The sequence below is a fragment of the Phalacrocorax carbo genome, chromosome 7 (assembly GCF_963921805.1).
Source record: "Phalacrocorax carbo chromosome 7, bPhaCar2.1, whole genome shotgun sequence".
NCBI lineage: Eukaryota > Metazoa > Chordata > Aves > Suliformes > Phalacrocoracidae > Phalacrocorax > Phalacrocorax carbo.
Window position 1 is genome coordinate 23,124,314 of NC_087519.1, and position 20,833 is coordinate 23,145,146.

General features: G+C 40.8%; 1 protein-coding gene across 1 annotated transcript in view; it reads right to left on the reverse strand.

Annotated features, from left to right (window-relative positions):
* The window catches only part of NEO1 (neogenin 1), a 209,046-nt gene that overhangs the window by 143,724 nt on the left and 44,489 nt on the right, over positions 1–20,833 (reverse strand). The window contains exon 2 of the mRNA XM_064455827.1: positions 1–168. Coding sequence (XP_064311897.1) covers positions 1–168 — 168 coding nt within the window. The remainder of the gene's footprint in view (positions 169–20,833) is intronic.

The window sequence follows — 20,833 nt, forward strand, 5'->3', positions numbered from 1 at the left end:
GGTCATCTGACACCAAATTTAAAAAAGTCCCATCTTTTTTCCATTCAATTTTTGGAGAAGTTTCACAATAAGCAGAACAGTTCATTATAACAGAAGCTCCACGAACTGAAAGAATGTCCATTGGCTCCACCAGAAAGTAAAAAGGAGTGAAGGTTCTCACAAGGGATCCTGTAAAACACAAATCATACCACACAGGTTTTGGGTTAGCCTTCTACATTTTTGTAAACCATGAAATGCGTCCTCATCTCAAAATATTGTAATGTGCACAAGAGCTGTCACTATTTGCAATATTGTCTCCCAGAACAAATTAGAAATAGTTTGGTCTTCATGACAGTTATTTTCTGCTTTGACTATTTACACTAATGGACACTTCAAATAAGTTTTCCTCCCTGTAACATATTAGTCTGCTCATATGGGAACCAATGTGGTTAACAGTCCCGAGCAATCCACTGCAGACAGAAGTCTGCCTCATCAAAACATATGCAAACTAATATATGTGCGCAAGCACCACTTCAGTAACAAAAGATACATACTCTGTTAAGGCTCTCTATTTGGCCTTCCATGGTATGGCGACCATACCACAGCAGTGCGGTAATTTGTTTTGTATTACAAAGATTAAGAACTATAAAGAGTAATTCAGCCCTCAAAAGAAAAAGATTCGCCAACTCCGAGCTCAACTCATCATGCAAGTGCCATAAAACACTTTTTTACTTCTATTCTAGTTCACAATAGACATGATTATTTTTCCATGTTAAGTATCCAAGAGAATTCTATAATTAACACCTAATTTCCATTAAGACGTGACTTTTAATTGCTGTATTTCTGGTGTATTTGGTCAAGCAGAAAGATTGGGTGTCAGTATCACTTTGACTTGTCTTAACCATCCATGGAACACAAAGAAGAAAAAAAAAAATCTTTCAGGGAAGAAGAGTCAGCATAATGTTGGATTGAGAGAAAACAGGGTCTTTGTTTTTAAAGCCAACCTTAGAAATAACATCAAGGTTCCCCAACTATACTCTGACAAACTCCACCTTTCCTCCTCTTGGGGACTAGGAGTGGGATATGTGTACAAAAACATCACAGCAATGTAAGTTGAAATACTACTAGCTGCCTACCAACAAACCAAAAATGAGAGTGCACAGACTAAAAGGTTAACAGCGCTTTCAAAGCAAGTCACTTCAGCCCTGAGCTGCAACAATTTCTCCTATCTTTATATAAAGCAAACAAGCTCTAAAAGGAAACGCTTAAAAATGCCAGCTGAAAACACACACACAGCCAAACTTAAAATGTCTTTTTGCAAGGCCTAGAAAAGAACAACTTTCCATAGACACAACAGCTAAATGACAATCCTCATGAATAAAGCATATTTAACAAGCACTGTGCCTAGTAATGTACTCTCAGCATGAAGTTGCAGACTCAGACTACCCTTGTCTAAAAATTTTAACAATAACATTTTGACGTCACAGGCTTAGAGACCAGAAAGGAGATCCCACCAGTAACACTTTTTTTTCCTTTTTAAAAACAGTTCAAGCGGTTTCTGTCAGCATGAGCTAACACAGGGAAAAAAGCTGGTCTTTAAAGCCTGTATATAGTCGTTGGGGGGAAGTCTTGACCTTGGGAAAGTGGGCATTGTCTCCCAATTAGAGTCCTTAAGATGAATGTTCAAAAATATAATAAAGCAGTGAAGGAAGACCTACTCTCCATTGTACTGCACAGGTACAGACTACCTTATTTTATCTGACAATGGTGTGGCAAACCTACCCATGAACCAGTTGACTGGACCTGGCAGTACACAATACATGATACAGTGAGAATGAGTTTTTCCTTTTAAGCACTTCTCCTAATAATGTGAAGGCAATCCATAACACTTGTGAAAGGCATTGTTAGAAAAGGGTTAAAATGCATTCACAAATACAAAGTGAAGCTTCTCTCATGCACACTAAACCGTTCAGAAAGGGTCATAACAACATTCATCTCAAAGCTATTGCATCTTTCACAGTAAGGTTGATAATGAAATGCTGAAGTCTGTTAAGACCACCTTGAGGAGGAATATGCATTTAATAACTAAATTTGTTTCATTAAGTCCCAGAATACTTATGAAGCCTGTGTTTTTAGAAAAAGTAAAATATGAAGGAGACATTTACTTGTAAAGAAAGTCTGTCCTGTAAGCATTTTATCTTCTGCAATCACTCGTTGGGGTTTGTGGATTGTTTGTTGGTTGTTTGTTGTTTTTTTTTTTAAATGGAATTTACCTTCTAAAATAGCCTTAGTTATCAAATTTATATGATTCCCTCTATCACTGAATTGCACAGAATGTCTGTCATCTCCAAAGAGACACTTCAGCTCCCCCTGGAGAGGAACTCCAGCTTTCCTGAATAAAGCCTATTGTCTTTGCTACTTAGAATTCACAGAAGCTTGAAGATAAGGCAGAAGGAGTGGTGTGAAAGAAGCAACAGATAAATTATGCTTTTGCAGATTATAATATTCAAGTATTATTCTACCTTCAATAATTTAAAGATTAAATATGAAAAAAGTTCCCCTAGTGACAGTAACAGTCCCAGACACGGCTGGAGATCTGTTATGTTGATATCCAAATCATAAGATGGTTTGGGTTGGAAGTGACATCTAGAGGCCATCTAGTCCAACCCCCCTGCAGTGAGCAGGGACATCTTCAACTAGATCAGGTTGCTCAGAGCCCCGTCCAACCTCACCTTGAATGTTTCCAGGGATGGGGCCTCTACAGCCTCTCTGGACAACCTATTTCAGCACTTCTCCACCCTCACTGTAAATTTTTTTTTTTCCTTATATCCAGTCTAAATCGACCCTCCTTTAGTTTAAAACTATTACCCCTTGTCCTGTCACGACAGGTCTTGCCAAAGAGGCTGTCCCTGTAGTCCTTGAGATTTTGTGTTTGCTGAGGCGGGGGCGGGCACACGGAGACAAGATACCCACACGTAACAAAACGTACCCAGGAATGCTTTAATTTGTTCTAGGCGCTGCTTATGTTACTTGTTACTTCAGTTACTGTAATCCCACCTATGGCAGATGTACCTGATTCTCTGTATGCGGAGCACTTTCAGCTCTACTATACCAAATTTCGGAAAAGAACCATAGAACCATAGAATGTCCTGAGTTGGAAGGGACCCATACAAGGATAAAGTCCAACTCCTGTCCCTGCACAGGACAACCCCAAATTTACACCATGTGTCTGAGTGCATTGTCCACGTGCTTCTTCAGTATCATCAGGCTTGGCACCCTGAAGACCTCCCTGGGGAGCCTGTTGCAGTGCTCCACTACCCTCTGGGTGAAGAACCTTTTCCTCATATCCAACTTAAACCTCCCCTGGCACATCTTCCTGCCGTTCCCTCAGGTCCTGTCGTGGGTCACCAGAGAGGAGCGATCAGCGCCTGCCCCTCCTCCTCCCCTTGTGAGGAAGCTCCAGACTGCAATGAGGTTTCCCCTCTGTCTCCTCTTCTCCAGGCTGAACAAACCAAGGAACTTGAGCCGCTCCTCGTACGGCTTCCCCTCTAAACCCTTCACCAACTTCGTGGCCCTCCTCTGGACACTCACTAGCAGCTTTATATCCTTAATATATTGTGGTGCCCAAAACTGCACACAGTACTTGCGGTGGTGAGGCCGCACCAGCGCAGAGTAGAGCGGGACAATCACCTCCCTCGACCGGCTAGAAACAAGAGTCATGAAAATATTTTAACCTCTCTGTCAGTGCTATCTCTTCCATTGATCTAGAAACCTAAAGCTCCTTTTTAAAATTAAGATTCATCTTTATTGCCCCTGGGTTTTCCAAGAGAAAGCCAAACTTCCCCACCACCACATTTACACGTTTCTCTAAGTTTTGCCAATACAGATCCAGACCTCCTACCAGAAGAAATGCAAACACTTGAGTATTGCTCTTCTTTGCCCTTTTCTCTGGCTTTTCAAATAAAACCTAGGAAACCCTTGGAAAGGGGAGTCCGGCTTCTTGTTTCCCTTGTCTAGCAGCTTTAGTACAGATTGGAGCAGATCAAATCCATTGATGGGATAAAGATTTTTCTTATTCTGGAAGCAACCAGGTGCCCAAGGAAATAACATCAGAGTACAGGGTAGAGCACATCAAGAGAGAGCACGCCAAGACAAAAACAGCAGCACAGAAGGGAATAGAGACTTTCAGAAGGAATGGGAAGCAAATTGTCAGCCAGGTTTCAGAGGTAATAAAAAAGTTCTTGCCAAGGGCTCTCTGAAGACTCAGCACAGTCTGCTTCAACTCAGGACACTACCAAGCTCCTGCGCAGAAAGCAGTGGATTGAAAAAACCCACAAACCTAAAAGGGTTGGTAAATAACTAAGTCTCATCTTGAAGAAAGTTTAACTAGAACTGGGGCCCTTCTAGCCTGCAGACTCAGAAAGGTTTGCAATTTAGATTTAGAGGCACCCTGGAGAAGTGCTGGTGGGCTGCATCCACTCTCCAGCCAACGGAGTTCATACCTCATTTAAGCCTCAATTCAGCAAGAAAAGGCTTTGTACATGCAAGCCCTTAATAAACTTCTATTTCTGTCAACAAGCCATTTCTCCCACTCCATCAACCTATCGATTATTCAGTTAAATGACAACACATTATTAAAGGCTGAATTGGTGTATTTTGTGGAGGGTGTCCTTCCTCGTTCCACACGCTTATCTTGGGGTGGGGGTGTACATACATATCAGTGGCTTGATTTGTGTTAATATTGGCCCAATAAACTTAAATGAAAGCAAGACAAGTCTATCTTCCTGCTCAGAAAGAGGAACCGTTAAATCTTGCTTGCAGTACTGCTATGATTTAAGCATATATTTTTGCCACTGTGGGCACAGAGAACAGGCTGTTCCTCTTCCCCAACAGTCTTCTACATATTTGCAGACTTAAATCCTTCTCTAGCCTTTTCTTTAGGCTTTGCATTTCTAGTATAGTACTAGGTAGAAAAACTAGTACTAGATAGTTAGGGGGGGTCTGATAATTAACTCTGAATCCTCTCCAACCAGCCCATGTTCTTCCTGAAGTGCTGTGCCCAAAACACAGTGAGATCCCCAGCAGAGACATCATCAGTGTTAGGTGCAAGATTTTTGGAGGCTCTGCGACAACCTTCCTTATCCCTCCCAACACAGAGGCATTAGGTTTTAGCACAAAAGCATAACACTGCTGACAGCATCGACCTGTAATCCCTTCACTACCATAATCTGTAGATCCTCCTCTTGGAAACTGCTGTGAGGCTTGTTCTTTTCCATTTTAATGTTTGACTAGCTGACTAGTCCTGCCTACCTGTATTAACTTTCACTTGGCTCCTGCAAATTCTTCCTCCTTCTGAAAAAGCTGACCAGTTTTGAACTCTAACCTCATCCTCCCTCTTGCAGCTTTAAATTATGTGGGAACTCAACAAATTCACTTACTCTGTCATCGAGGCTGAAAGACATCTAGCAGAAGTTTACTCACAATACACAAGTGCAAAACCCCACACAAAGCAGCCTTTGATACCATCATCTTTACTTCTTCTCCCAACACTTATCCACCCTTCTTCATAGCCATCTTAGTCAATGAAGACCACATTTCTCTATTTCCTTACAAGAGTGTAATGGGATGGTAGTGGCTGAGGAAAGAATAAGGGAAGGTTTTTTTTTTTCCTAAGAAACTTTTTTAACTACTAAGGAAGTTAGAATGGTCTGAAAAATATTTCCTTGACAACGCCACATCAGTTAACCCTCCTTACCACACTACCTTCCAGAAGTTAGCTCAGGAGCTAGCAGGGCTGATTGACAGGGCTTTAAACTAGATTGGAAGGGGGAAGAGGGCGGTACCAAGCTAAGTCAGTAATGAGCAACAGGTAGACTCACCAAAGTTGGAGCAGCTGTGTACTAGCGAGACTCCACGTGGCAATGGGCACAAGGAGCCACACTTGGAAGTGTTTTTTCACAAATGCGTGCAGCACGAGGAACAAGCAAGAGGAGCTGAAAGCCTTGGCCCAGTCCCAGAGGTATGATATCATTGGCATAAGTGAAACCTGGTGGGATGAGTCCTGTGACTGGTGTGCCATGATGGTTACAAGCTCTTCTGGAGATAGGCAGGGCAGGCGAGGCAGCGGGGTGGCATTGTACATAGCAAAGGATCTAGAATGCACAGAGATTGCAGTTGGTGATGGCACAGAGAGCCTCTGGTTAAGGATTAAGGGACAGACAAAGCAGATGTTGTTGAGGGATTCTACTATAGGCCACTCAGCCAGGAGGACTACATCGATGAGTAGTTATTTAAGGAATTAAGGGATGCCTCTAAGTCACCTGCCCTTGTTCTTATGGGGGACTTCAACTTGCCAGACGTCAACTGGGAATACCACATGGCTGGGACAAACAGGTCCAGAAGGTTCTTAAACCATCTGGATGACAGCTTCTGGGTACAGGTAGTAAGGAACTGACCAGGAAAGGTGTTTTCCTGGACTTGCCACTTATTAACAGAGAGGACCTTGTAGGTGAAGTGGAGATGGGAGGCCACCTTAGCCACAGTGACCATGAAGCAGTCAAGTTTAAAATCTGTGGTGACAGGAGGAAAGCTGCCAACAAGACCTCAACTCTGGGTGTGAGGAGAGCAGACTTCAGGTTGCTCAGGAAACTACTTAGTAAGGTCCCCTGGGAAAAAGCTTTTGAAGGTGCTGGGGTCCATCAGTGCTGGCTGCACAGGAGCAGGTAATCCCAAAGTGTAGGAAGTCAAGCAGGCAAGACAAAAGGCCGGCTTGGCTGACCAGGGGTATTCTTCTAGAAATAAGGAGAAAAAAGAAAGTATATGGCCAGTGGAAGCATGGTCAGGTGACACAGAAGGACTATGGGGATGCCGTTCGCCACTGCAGGGAGGAAATACATGCAGCCAAAGCTCAGTTAGAGTTGATGCTGACCAGTACTGTGAGGGACAACAAGAAGGGGTTTTTAAAATACATTAATGGCAAAAGGCAGGCTAGAAATAACATAGGCCCATTGCTTGATGAGAATGGTCACCTCACAAGCAGGGACATAGATAAGGCAGACACGTTTAATGCTTTCTTCGCCTCAGTCTTTAACACAGATGGTGGGCTCAGGGACCCCCAGAGCCTTGGACTAGTGAACCATTACTACGGGAATGATAAATTCCTAATAAACCCTTAACTTGTGCATGACTTGCTACTCCAGCTAGATCCCTGTAAGTTGATGGGGCCTGATGGGATTCATGCAAGGGTAAAGAGCTGGCTGATGTCATAACGAGACCTCTCTCAACAACTTTTCAATGCTCTTGGGAATCTGGAGAGGTCCCAGTTGATGGAAGCTGGCAAAATAGACCCAATCTTCAGGAAGGGCAATAGGGGTGACCCCGGTAACTACATGCCCGTCAGTCTCACTTCTGCACCTGGTAAAATTATGGAGGAGATAATTCTGGGAGTTACTGAAGAACACCTGAAAGACACAGTCATTGGCCCCAGCCAGCACAGGTTCACGAGGGGAAAGACCTGCCTAACAAATTTGATTTCCCTCTATGACAAGGTCACCCACCTAGTTGGCCAAGGAAAGCCAGTCGATGTGATCTTTTTGGATTCCAGTAAAGCTTTTAATACTGTCTCTCACAGTACCCTCCCGGACAAAATATCCAGCATACAGCTAGATAAACATGTAATGCAGTGGGTAAGCAATTGGCTGATGGGTCAGGCTCAAAGGGTTATAATAAATAGGGTCACATCTGGCTGGCAGCCAGTTGCTAGTGGGGTTCCACAGGGACCCCATCTTGGGGCAGGTACTCTTTAATTTCTTTGTTAACAACTTGGATGCAGGACTCAAAAGAATATTAGTTAAGTATGCCGTAGACACAAAACTGGGAGGAACTGTTGGCACTCTCGAGGGCAGAGGGGCCCTGCAAGGGGATCTGGACAGACTGGACAATCACCAATTTTATGAAGATTAACAAAGGCAAGGGCCGGATTTTATACCTGGGGCACAACAACCCTGGATATACATACAGACTCAGGAACAAGAGGCTGGAGAGTAGCTCTTATGAGGGACCTGGGGATTCGGGTCAACAGTAGGTTGCACATGAGCCAGCAGTGTGCTTTGGCAGCCAAGAGGGCCAACTGTGTCCTGGGGTGCGTCAAGCCCTGCATTGCAGCCGGTCAAGGGAGGTGATTGTCCCGCTCTACTCTGCGCTGGTGCGGCCTCACCACCGCAAGTACTGTGTGCAGTTTTGGGCACCACAATATATTAAGGATATAAAGCTGCTAGTGAGTGTCCAGAGGAGGGCCACGAAGTTGGTGAAGGGTTTAGAGGGGAAGCCATACGAGGAGCAGCTAAAGTTCCTTGGTTTGTTCAGCCTGGAGAAGAGGAGACAGAGGGGAAACCTCATCGCAGTCTGGAGCTTCCTCACAAGGGGAGGAGGAGGGGCAGGCGCTGATCGCTCCTCTCTGGTGACCCACGACAGGACCTGAGGGAACGGCAGGAAGATGTGCCAGGGGAGGTTTAAGTTGGATATGAGGAAAAGGTTCTTCACCCAGAGGGTAGTGGAGCACTGCAACAGGCTCCCCAGGGAGGTCTTCAGGGTGCCAAGCCTGATGATACTGAAGAAGCACGTGGACAATGCACTCAGACACATGGTGTAAATTTGGGGTTGTCCTGTGCAGGGACAGGAGTTGGACTTTATCCTTGTATGGGTCCCTTCCAACTCAGGACATTCTATGATTCTGTCAAGTTTTAAAAAAGTTCAGTTGCTCACCCTTCGATTTTTCCAGAAACTGAAGCCAATCTGACTACTTTTATACATCCCTAGCTCCTCCTCTCCTCCCATTTAAATTATTTTTGATTTTTCTAGTGCTCCTTGTACCTCGTCTCTCCTCAAATTCTCAAAGTTAACCAACAGTTCTGAAATTGTTTCAGCGAAGATAAAACTCACCACACAAAACTGACCCGACAATATTTGACAGTAAGGTACTTTAAGCCTGTCCTTCGCTCAGCCTAGCTTATCTCTTAACCTCTTGGTATTAAGACGAAGGACCATAAGTATGCAACTCTTCTCACTGAGAAAGGACCAAAGAAAGCACATTTTAGATATGATACCAAGTTCACAGAGTTAAGATGAATCTGCCTGAACCTCTCCTTATAGCATGCTGCCCCAAAGACCATGAAAAGGCTTTTAAAGTCAAAAGCAGGAAATTTTAATACAGCACTTTCCAGCCACAGGAAATCTGAACGCAGACAGGCAAGACAGGAGGAGCTCATCAACTGCTCTTACCCATCGCTGCATTTTCAACAGGCAATATACCTCCATGTAAAAAAAGAAATCCAAGACTTGCTTTAGCCTTCTTTTTACTGCTACCACACCTACAGAAGGACTTTTATTTCTTGTACATTCTGTTAGCTGCATCACGTTTTGTGCAGTGGCACATCTTTAACAAGGTTTCATGTGAAGAAATGCCTAGAATAGTAAATGCAAAGTGGGTGCTCAAGTGGGGAAAAAGCTTCCCTTTGTTATTCAGTTAATTTCTGAAAGACACGAGCATTCCGATATCAAACTTAAATCATTTAAATCTGTACTTGAACAACTGCCTGACACGAGCTTTTCAGAAATTATGGCATTCCAGAAAATAACTTGAGACAAAACCACTTGAATCTCAGTTCTACTTAGTACATAAAAATTACCTCAAACCAGTGCATGACAGTATGTGTCAGAAGATTTCCCTAGTACCAGTGCTACAGATTCAACCTTAATTCACTCTTGCCACCAAAACTATTTGGTAGCGATGTACTCCTGCCAACAACCATCAACTGCATTCAAAGCACAGGACTTTAATAGCAGATTTCACTTAGCTATTCAAAGGAAACTTAATTCCATTTTACAAGGACCAAATGCAATAACCATGCAGAAAGAAAATGAGAAGCACAGGTATAGTTTCAGAACTTCTTTTTCCAAACAGAATGATAAGTGAAGGCATCTTTCATCAGAAGAACCTGACTTTAGGTTAGTAGTACACAAGGATGCAGTCATTGGAAGGAGTCATACAGGGATTTGGTAAAGAACGAGCATGTTTACACATTGAGGAAAGACGTGGCAGTTGCGGGGGGTTAGGCTCTGAAGCAATTTAAGAGTACATATATAACACCCTTGAAAACTGACGTTTAAAATAGAAGCATTTGACAAAACCATAATGAGACTTGTAAGAACTATTATACAGCCCCTTTTATGTATTGCAAGGTGATGATTAAGGATCCAAGCTCTCTTGCTGCAGGACTGAACTTTGAAAATGCTTTTCTCCAGAATTTAATTATATTTCCCAATGGCCCTTGTAATCCTAAAAACAGGATGTCATGCCCTCCCTAACCCAGATCATTAAAAAAGCTGTCTTCAAGAATTAGCCAAACATATTTTAACTGAAGATGTTACAAACAGTATTCTTTGCAAGCTGCCAGCAAGATGTCACAAGATGTCACAAGGAACTTCTTTGGTGGTTATGTTAAAATATTCATTGCTAAGGAGCACGTTATCTATATGGATAAATTGCTAGATGTGTTAATCTCTAAATAAAACGTATTAGCAGGTTGGTATTTTTATTTCCCTGACAACACTGGAAACATTCTGCACTGCCCATTAAGCAATATTTATATAAGACACTATAATATACCACAGCAGAACAAATATTTAGGCAAATATAGATTTTATGCTTAATATTCATTTTTCCCTTTTGGCAGAATACAGACCACCTGACCAAACTGAAGTGCATAGGATAGCAATATACATCAGCCATACAAATTTCTTGTAGAATTTTTTTTTTAAAAGCACATCCAAAGCCCCATCACGTACATGGTAGTTGGCAAATTTACTCCTACTGAAAAACCAAAGCCAAAATCTCTAAACTGCATTCTCTAAACACCATTTCATTTCTTTCTTTGCAAAGACTCTACAAAACATAAGTTACAAGACAAAAATGATATTGTGCTGAAGCATCAAGAAAAAGGAAAAAGTGTAAGAGCTATCCCTGACTGCAGATGGGCAATATAAATCCTCCTGGTACTTTAATAATTCCAGCGGTAGGCTGACAGCAGAGCTGAGAAGAGCAAGTGATGTAACATTATAAGATAATTAATGCCATGTATAAATCCAGACTTTTCCCAGACTTACTAGATTCCCTTCTCCTTCAGCACATGCACAAGATTTCCTCTTTTTATTATTTAATACACTATAAAAAAGGTATTAATAAAAACATTAACTTGTCTGCACCCCAGCATCCTTAAGTGTTGTGGGCGAGCAATGACATTTGAAGAATGATATGGTGCCTCAGTTTTACCCTGGCCTATATGGGAAGGGGCAATGTTGCGAGATCCGTAAGGGAGAGACATCCTTTTCTTTGCAATACAGGGAAACAACCCATACAGAGCCCCTCCCCCCTTTACTAAGAAGGGCTTAGTCTGTGCTGCAGAGAGGCAAGAAGAAAACTGCTTATTCAAGCACACTCTCCTGAAAGACAGCGGCATGAAGCTGGATGCTTTTGTCCTTCTCGTGTCTTGAGTTGTGTCAGTTCCGCACCTGGGTGCCGCCCAACAATACAGGCCAAGCAGACAATACTGAGTGAATATTAACAGCCTACGATACCACCAGAAAACCTGTACCCTCAATCTTCTCAATAAAATTGTAAATTTAGATAAATTCTTTACGGTCCACTGTGAAGAACACATGCAGGCAGTCATCACCACACAGATGGCAACTTCTCATTATAAGGAACTTGGCCTTTTTGCTACCATGTTTTTCAGAAGGCATCCATCTAGAATTACAGAGCCATGAAAAAGCTAAGTATTTTTGCATATTATTCTCCAACGTTTTAATGTTACTGAGTTGAGAAGGTTTTTGACACCATATACTATCAAGAACACAAAGTCAAGATGCTCATCATTATCACAGGAACTACTATAACATAGGAAGAACAAAGTCTTAAAACATGTGCCTTTGGTAACTTAGGAGTATCCTTCCCTTTCAGGCAGCACAGTCAATAAACAAAGAACAAATTCAAGCAAAGCAAACTACATTTTGCAACAATTCTTTTACAGCTTTGTCTATCCTTCCAGTTACGTTTCACTTGTTATTAACAAATTGTTAGCTTAGTCTTAGCTGACCTTCCTGACAGACCTCACATGAAATTATATTTTTTAAAATTAGCCCATTAAAAAAGTATGTAGACATAGAATTAAGGAAAAAGTATCTAAACAGCATACAGTGTGCTTGCAGTGTAACACTGAAAAAGTAGGCATCCATGCATTTACTCTAACCGCTCTTTCTGTAAGTGATACCATCTCCTCATATATTATTAAATAATGGGAAGGAAAACAAGATAATGATCAACAGCCAAATCCAAACACAGATTGTAATCTCAAATACCAAACGTCTTAGGAGATGCATTTACATCTGGTGTTTAGTTGCATGGCCTTTATAATGCCACTAGGGAGTTAGAGTTTTTTACCTGAATTTTGAATGCATGGAAGCAACTTTTCCATTTACAGTGTTGCTGCTTTTAATTGTCAAAAGATCTGTGACGATGGCTCCCTGAAACAGCTAGCTAACAAGTGCTGCCATGCTCAGTCACAACCCTTACACCCCTTTACTATGGGGCTGCAGTTCCATTAAGCTTGGAAAACTGAAGTAGAGAGACAGCAAAAACTCCTCTTACAGCGGTTTTCCCTAAAGCACGATTCACTCTAACCATTTCTCATGGTACACTCGTGCAACTTGTGAGAAGGACATCCCACCAAGGAGATCTCTCTCCTCCCTGGTCCGGAATCCCACTGTTAGACAGTTACCTCCTGACAAGGTTTCCTTGATATGTCTTAAACCTACACTCAACCCTAGAAAACTGTCATCCAGCTGTGCTTCAAAAACAAGTTCTATTGGACTTTTATTTCCTCTTGGTGTGCAAGGAAAAAGAACCCTTTATAATCACTAAGCCCCAAAATTTAGATTTCTTTCAAGTTGCTTAAAAACAACCCTTGGTTTTACAGAACTCACTTTCAGGAACTGAGTCCCACAAACCTCTCACCTTCTGCAAGGAACATACTTTCAAAGAGATTTTGCGTTTATAATCAAAGGAAAAGCAAGCCAGACCATTTAACGCCATATATTCGAGTTAAGCCAATGAACTACTCCAGATATCCTAACTGCAATATGTCTTCTCATAATCATTTCAGAGAGCTTAAAAGGACTTAAAACCTTTCCCTTTTTTATTGAGGAATCACCAAAAGCCATTTCTCTCATTTCAGAAAACTATCAGTTTTCATTCAAATAGCCAACCTCTGACTGACACATCCCTTTAAGCTTGCATAGGATTTAGAAATGGTACTGTGTTTTAGTTGATACAAAGGATAAAACATTCTTGCATATGGTATCCCCTTTCTACTGCTATTACTGACAGAAATAAGTTAAAATGACAATAAGGTAAAACCTTTTTTACACATAAACACCAAGCACAGAAGTTACCTTAAGCAAAACCTCTTGGGATTAGTTGTTCAACATATGATCTAACAGCAGAGCTAAGATGCATTCAGGGTGATGTCTCAGTAGTAAGCACTATAAAAACCGATGTGTTCTTTACCCCCTAACAAAGCCCTCATCCAATGTCAAACTTCTCTTTTCTCATCTGTCAAAATAAGCCAAAGTTATTCCCTTTCACACGAAATTAGTAGTATGGCAGATTTCCCTCACACACACTTCTGCCCATTTTTTGAATGGCTCTTATTCACCTGCAATTTTCTTCCTCTACTTCAAGCAAATAGATAAAATCAGTTCCTTTGCTTGTAACTTCACGGCCCTGGCTGAAACCCCATTTCTGGAGGACCCAATTTACAGTTGTCAGCTCTGATAGCTTTTATAGTAATCTGACTTCAGAGTGCTTACAGTTTTCATATTCTTCCTGATCAAGAAAAAAATGGCAAGCAATTTTTACTTATTTTTCATATTAGCAGTCCTTCCTTCGGAAAGTACATCAGTTACAGTGGACCAGGGTTCAATTTTCTTTTTTAATTCTTCCAGTGACCATTTTCATTAACTTATCAAATTGATCTGAGGAAAGATACACCTAGCATTTCTACAAAAGATTACTAGAGGGCACTGTACAGACACCTATAAAAGGAACAAAATTTATTTCTGTTCACCATCATGAACAATAGTACTTTTCCACAGAAATAGCTACCATGTGTTAGCTACTGACAATACTACATTTGTTATACCAGGTGAAGAGGAATTTCCATTTTTTTCTGGAGTAATGGATTTTTTTTCTCCTAGAGCTCCAGTATTCTGGGCACTCAGGCACATGATTTACCTCTTCAGGTATGTGCAACAGTGAAACAGTGGCTTTCAAAGGGTTAAAAAGCAGAAAACCCATTTTTAAGATTCAAAAATACATATTTGCTCACAATGCAGGCAAAATACTAAACATCTAGCAGAAGATTCCTCCATCTTACCCTCCTTACACCCTGTTTGGGTGCTCAGACTTGAGAAACTGGTTTGCCAAACCCTCACCAGGGCTAGACAAGTGGTTTAGCTCCCTATGGAGATTCCCCATTGGTTTGCAAACCAAGCCCAGATATTCAGAGAGCAGACTCCTCACCTCGATCTTCTTTTTTCACCAGAATGGTACTTCAAAAATAGTTTAGAAAATAAATACAGAAAAAAACCACCATACATCACACAAGAATTATTTGCTGAAACTAATTACTTAAATATTTTCCAAGTAGTAAACACACTGCAGTATCCAAGAACTCTTCATGAAGGGTAAAGTAATATTATTGTTCCTCAGATGCCAACAAGGTTATGGGGCACCCAACAGAACATATTCAATGTAGCAAATTCATTTAAAGATGCACTTTAAGTAAGACAAGAGTTGCGCTTCAGTGAACCATCTCCCTGCTTGCTGTGGATTTCCTCCAGCCCACTTATTCAATTCACTGCTGCAGGGTGATTATAGAGATTACAAAGGATGCTTGCAGGAGAAGTGTGAAGGGCAAGGGGGAACACTGTTATGAAGTCAGGGGTGCTCCAATAACAGGCAACGGTCACAAATGCCATACAGGAAGATATATGAGGAGAAAGAGAAGAAACCTAGTTTCTATGGGAAGCTTAAAGTAAAAAGGGTTCAACACTAATAAAAGATGCAAGAACCCAATTGGAAGTTGCAGATCATCATTTCCAGGGTCATTCTAAAGAGACAGACCTCTGTCACGCTTCATGAAAGAGGGAAAAATTCTTAACAAATACAGCTTTAATGCTAGAACAAGCAAAGACTGTCTAAGAGGACCTGAAAACAGAAGAACAGCTGCATCAAATCAGAGCAAAAAGAATCCTTTTAACTCAGTGTCTTGTCACAGTACAGTCGAGATCAGATGCTAGGGAGCACCTCAGAACAGAATAAACGTACAGAAAAGCTTTCCCAAATTCAGCCTCTGAGCACCTCGCCACTTGCTCCTGAGGGACTTCCGCAGCCAGAGGGGGTTTTGTTCTTCATCTCAATAGCTCTCAGAGAAGGAGAACCAGCAACCTCTGCTGGCACCTCTGAATGCGCTGGGGGTGAAAGGAAAGCAGGAAAGGATGAGGGCAAAAGAACAAGAGTTTCAACATTCAATTTGAGGGTCCCTAGTTTAGGGGACTAATGCTTAAAGATTAAGACAACCAGTTTATTTTGTAGATTCAGCATAACTAATTGTACAGCCTGTTTCACTCCTCTAGTTTCCTATGCTACTAAAGCGACCACTGTCCAGTCACACTACTGATCCACAATACATAAAAACATAATAAATTTAGCACTTCATAAATGACAATTTTATTGATCTTTCAGGATACTAGCGGAAAAATGTGAACAGTAGAAAGATAAGGAAGAGATGCACATAAACTCTACCATAAACACAGTGCAATATATGTAATAATCACATTTTAAAACATGTTTACACTAGTTTTTCTATCCCATAAAATGCAACATTTGTGGCAGAGTTCATTACCTGGGTAAACTAAGTTGCAATAAAACTGACCCTTCCCAAATTTAAGTCGTAACACTACTCTTGTCACTATTTTGAACTCTGGTTTCTCAGTTTGCTTTTACTTTTTTAGCAGAAAGGTACATAGCCAGAAGATAGGCACATCATCAGTCACACGGAAAGGACAGAGATGCAGCATGTAGCCTGAACTGACATGAAAAACCACAGCCCATTCCAGCTACACCAGCACCAAGGTAAATAATGCATCAGGGAACTGGAGGAACTAACAAACAACCAGTAGTATCACCCACCCGTCTGTTTAGATTTGCTATTGAGCATAAGAGTTTGCTGTATTTCTTGTTTCAGAAGCCCAAAATAAAAAACGGTGAAATTTTCACATGTAAGTCAAAAAAAAAAAAAAAGATGAAAACCTTAAGAGATGCCCACCTTTGTTCCAGTTAGTGAAACTTTAGCCTCTGCTACAGAGTCTCTGTCAACCACTGCACAGCACCAGAGCATCCACGCTAACAGAACACTCTGCAAAGCCTTCGCCAGATTCTGCATAGTCCAAGCTCTCAGTGGTTTTACCCCTTCATCCATCTCTATTTCTAGATTGAGGGCTGACTGTTCATGTTTGAAGATGGTGCTAGCATTGCAATAACTGAGGTACACAAATGCCTTGGGGTAGAGCATTTGATGGTCAGAGGAAAAGCTACTGTAAGTAGAGTTAAATTATTTTCTCTAGCAAGAGCGAAAAATCACACACTCAACACTAGCAAGTAGAGAAAAATAAGCAAGGCACTTTACACTTGATAAATGGAAGATTAGAAATTCGCTTAGTTTCCAGCCCTTGGAAAATATTTAAATCACAAGGTACATTCTTCAAGTTGCATTTCAATCAAATGGAGAAAAGAGGCAAAAACTACCTGGATTCAGTAACATGCACCCACATCCAAGTGCACCCGCTCACAGACTGAAGCCTGTGGTCATAATCTGCATTAACAAATCAAATAGGTGATAAGAGCTTGCCAACATGAAACAAAAATACTAAATTGGCAAAGAAAATAGAGGAAAAGGCAGCTTTACTATTACAACAAATGTGTCTCAACTGCAGAGTAAGCAGTAACGATATTTTTATACTTAGTGTTTACATTCCTATACTGCTCAGTAAGAACACTGTACAGACAAGACAGCAGGTATACATATTAAAACAGTCACACCATCCCCTTGTACGGATACCTTGTTGTTACGTATGCGGTTGTGGGGTACTGCTGCACTGCCTTGTGAATGTGAGTTTTCTGGTGATATAGCCTTTGGCAAAGACATTTAAGTTGAATATTTATAGCAATAACAGAGTAGCAACCATCTAGAAGACTGCATAAACTACCTTGGTGAATTTTAAGTGACAAATCATTAAGTCATGTACTCCATGCCTTTCACTAATTTTTGTTTATATTCTCATATACACACACCCCCTCATATACATAAACTTTACATCTATATACACACCTTTACATATAAGTTATATATATACATATCCCTACTCATGTACACCTACTGTTCTCTATGATAACTATTTTTCAAACTTCAATTATTTTTTCAAGACAAGCATTTGAAAATGAGAAACAATCAAAAACAATCAACCAAAACACATCTTATTAGAACCATTGATGAATTACCCATAGGAAAAAAAAATATAATACAGCTTACAAAACTAGAATGTTACTGAACCAGACTGCAGGAAAACTTAGCAGATCCAGAACTGGTAAAAGAGAAAGATATTTGCAGATGCAAAAAATAATCTGATATCTGGATCAGCACCAATATTAAAAAGAGACAATAACTGGACACGAACAAACAACATTTTAACGGCAGCCAAGAATAAGCGAAGAGACCCTCAACTACATCACAGACTGGTGCCCACCAGGGAAACAGTTTAAGTAGCAACTGAAGCACATGGCATGGAGTTACAACTCCCTCAGGTTTTTTGGTTTTTGGGGTTGGTTTGTGGGGTTTTTCTTTTCTTTTTTTTTTTACTCCAAGCAGTGGATAAAACTCCATTTGTGTCATGTCAACAAAACACTGGTTTTACAAGCTTCAAACTTTTTTTTTTATCCTCTCAACTGTGAGTTCTGCACACTGATGCTGGAAACATTTTATGCCTTTTATATAATTTGGCTGGGTCAAGATCAATAACTATTAGATAATGTCATTGTATTTGAAAACCAGAATAAGGCTTGGCTTTGGCTGGCCTAGCACTCCCTTCCCAAAAGGGAATATTCATCTTCCACAAAATTGTTCTACAGCAAATTTGAGTTATGGCTTTGCACCAGTGACTCCGGACTACATTCATGCATTAGACAAGGTGTCCCAGGCACAGTACTGCTAACTCAAACTTTGCCATTTTAAGTTAGCCTCATTTCACACCCTGAGCCAAAACAGGACAGAAGTATTTGCAAATCTTACTGATCCTTTGTTGTGAGATGTACAAACATGATCTGGAATTTTAAAAAATTCCATAAGTCTTATTTACTGCAATTTAATTATTTCAAGTGCACTGAACATACAGAGTAGAGCAAAAGCATTGGATTTTTGTTTATTACTTTTATATGTACTTTATCAAGCAGCTATACTTCAAGAAGGCAACTGCAGACTACTAATGACATTTGTATTCAAAGCAGATCTATGAAAAAAAAAATCTAATTGCACTAATCCTTTATTATAACTTTGCAGTCATGTTATTTTATCCAGTTGACATTTTTCCGTAACAGATTCCTGCTAAGCTATTACTGAGCTCTTTATAAGCCAAGAAAAGCTACAAGAAAAATAGCCAAATGCCTCAATTTAACTCAATGTCTACTTTTTCAAAAGGGGAGTGGGTGGTATATGGTTATCTCCACCTCTCTAGTAGGGAATGGGGAGAAGGAAAGCACCAGGGTTAACACTGACATTCCCGCGCCTTCCCAGAAAGCAGCAGAGTTGGATGTCCAACTTGAACAGAAAATATAAACCACACGACCTTAATGGAGCATGTCTAACTGCTATCGCTTTCCCTATTTGATCTCTGTTGAAAGTACAGTAAAACAAACTGAAAGACCAGTTTTAAGAGCTTTACGCAGATTCTTGTCTCTTCTGAAAGTGTATTAATGAAACAGCTTCCTGTTTCATTTTCTAAAGACAAACACAAGCTTTCATCTAGCTTGTTTACTCACTTAACCTCCTAAATTCCCATGAAGCACTGTAGTTTTGATTGACGCAGTTTTTTCAGAATAAAGAGCCTGACTGTAACTTTGCAAATATATTAGCAAAAATATTTGCAAGTGTTAGCTTTGCAAATGTTACACAGATGTGCAAGGAAAAAACAGATTTATCTGTACATTTATAACAGATGATGCCACCAAAGTGGGAAAGCAAACATGTTTAAAAAAACTTACATAGAGTGGGAATACAAATATTGCACATATTAACCAAATTATCATACAGATACAGGTATTACCTGAAATACTAAGTTAGAAATGCTTAAGAAAAACAAATTTCACAGAAGAAATTTGCTTATATCCCGTTTATTCTCATTTCCCCCAATTGTGAAAGTTCTTGTCTCTCGTGCTAGATAAATTATTGTTTAGGCAGCTTTATGTGACTAAAGAATGCAAGCTGGGTTTAGTGCACCACGACCTAGATTCAGCTAAGCGCTGTCTCCCTTTAGTAATATATATACTGCCCACTAAAAAAAGGCCAAAAAAATAAAAGCCAGCACAGGTCATCTGTCACTCTAGATGCTACAGACTACTGGCAGGATGAGGCTGTTTAACCAGCCAACACTTCACTTCTAAGGTTTCAATTTAGTTTGCTGTCGCTCCGCGTCCTGCCATGCACCACTGCAAGAAGCCAGGCTCCATCTCCTCAATAGCCTCCTAACAGGTACCAGCAGGCTGCTACAAGGTCCATCCCCCCACCCCAAGACTTCTTCAGGCCAAACAAACCATTCCTAAGGCACATGCTTCAGCTCCCAGCTAGGCTGGTGGAGGGCCAAGTGAGCAAGCTCCAGTTTAACCAAGTCTTTGACACTGACACGTCATGGAGCCCACAACTCGATGCAGTCTGGATGCAGCCCACAGAGCATCAACTTCCTTCAACCTGCTGGCTCTGCTCTGGCTAATCCTGCTTGTGCTATGAATTGGCATGCACAGACCATGTACGATAGTCTGACAGCCACCTGGTTGGCTATATGAGAGGTTCCAGTTCAAGACTTTTTTTCTCTGCTTAATACAAAGCAGAATTTTTCAGCTCAAATAATATCAAAACAGGACCCAGATCTGAACTCTGGGTATCACATCGGAGGACAGTACTCAATTCACACAACTTCATTTTTGAGCCGTTAAACAAATAGACAGACCTGATGAAATATTCATTTGACTAATTATGGCAACAGAACCCCAGAATGAACTAACAACTCCACAGAATGAGAGCAATACCTGTTCCCAGCACTGACAACTGCACAAGTTTCAGACATCTAACAGATGGCTCTAGAAACCTTTGCAGACTGTGTTGATATCAGCCTTTGCTTTGGCTCTGTCTCCTGAATTTTTAAGATGCAAAAGCTTACCTGACTAGGGAGAGCTGAAGCATGAGCCACTGAACAGAACTTCTAAGTAAAGACAGGACAGAAAGTCTTTATACCTCACATTTCTTCCATTTCATAGACTGTAACCAAATTTAAATGTCCTTGCAAAAGAAACATTTACCTTCATATGACAAAAAGCTTTTTAACCCACTTGGACAGGGGAACCAAACTACCTCTCAACTTACTCCCCAAATTAAAATTTTGGGCAATAATGTTTCACAAAACATAATTCAGA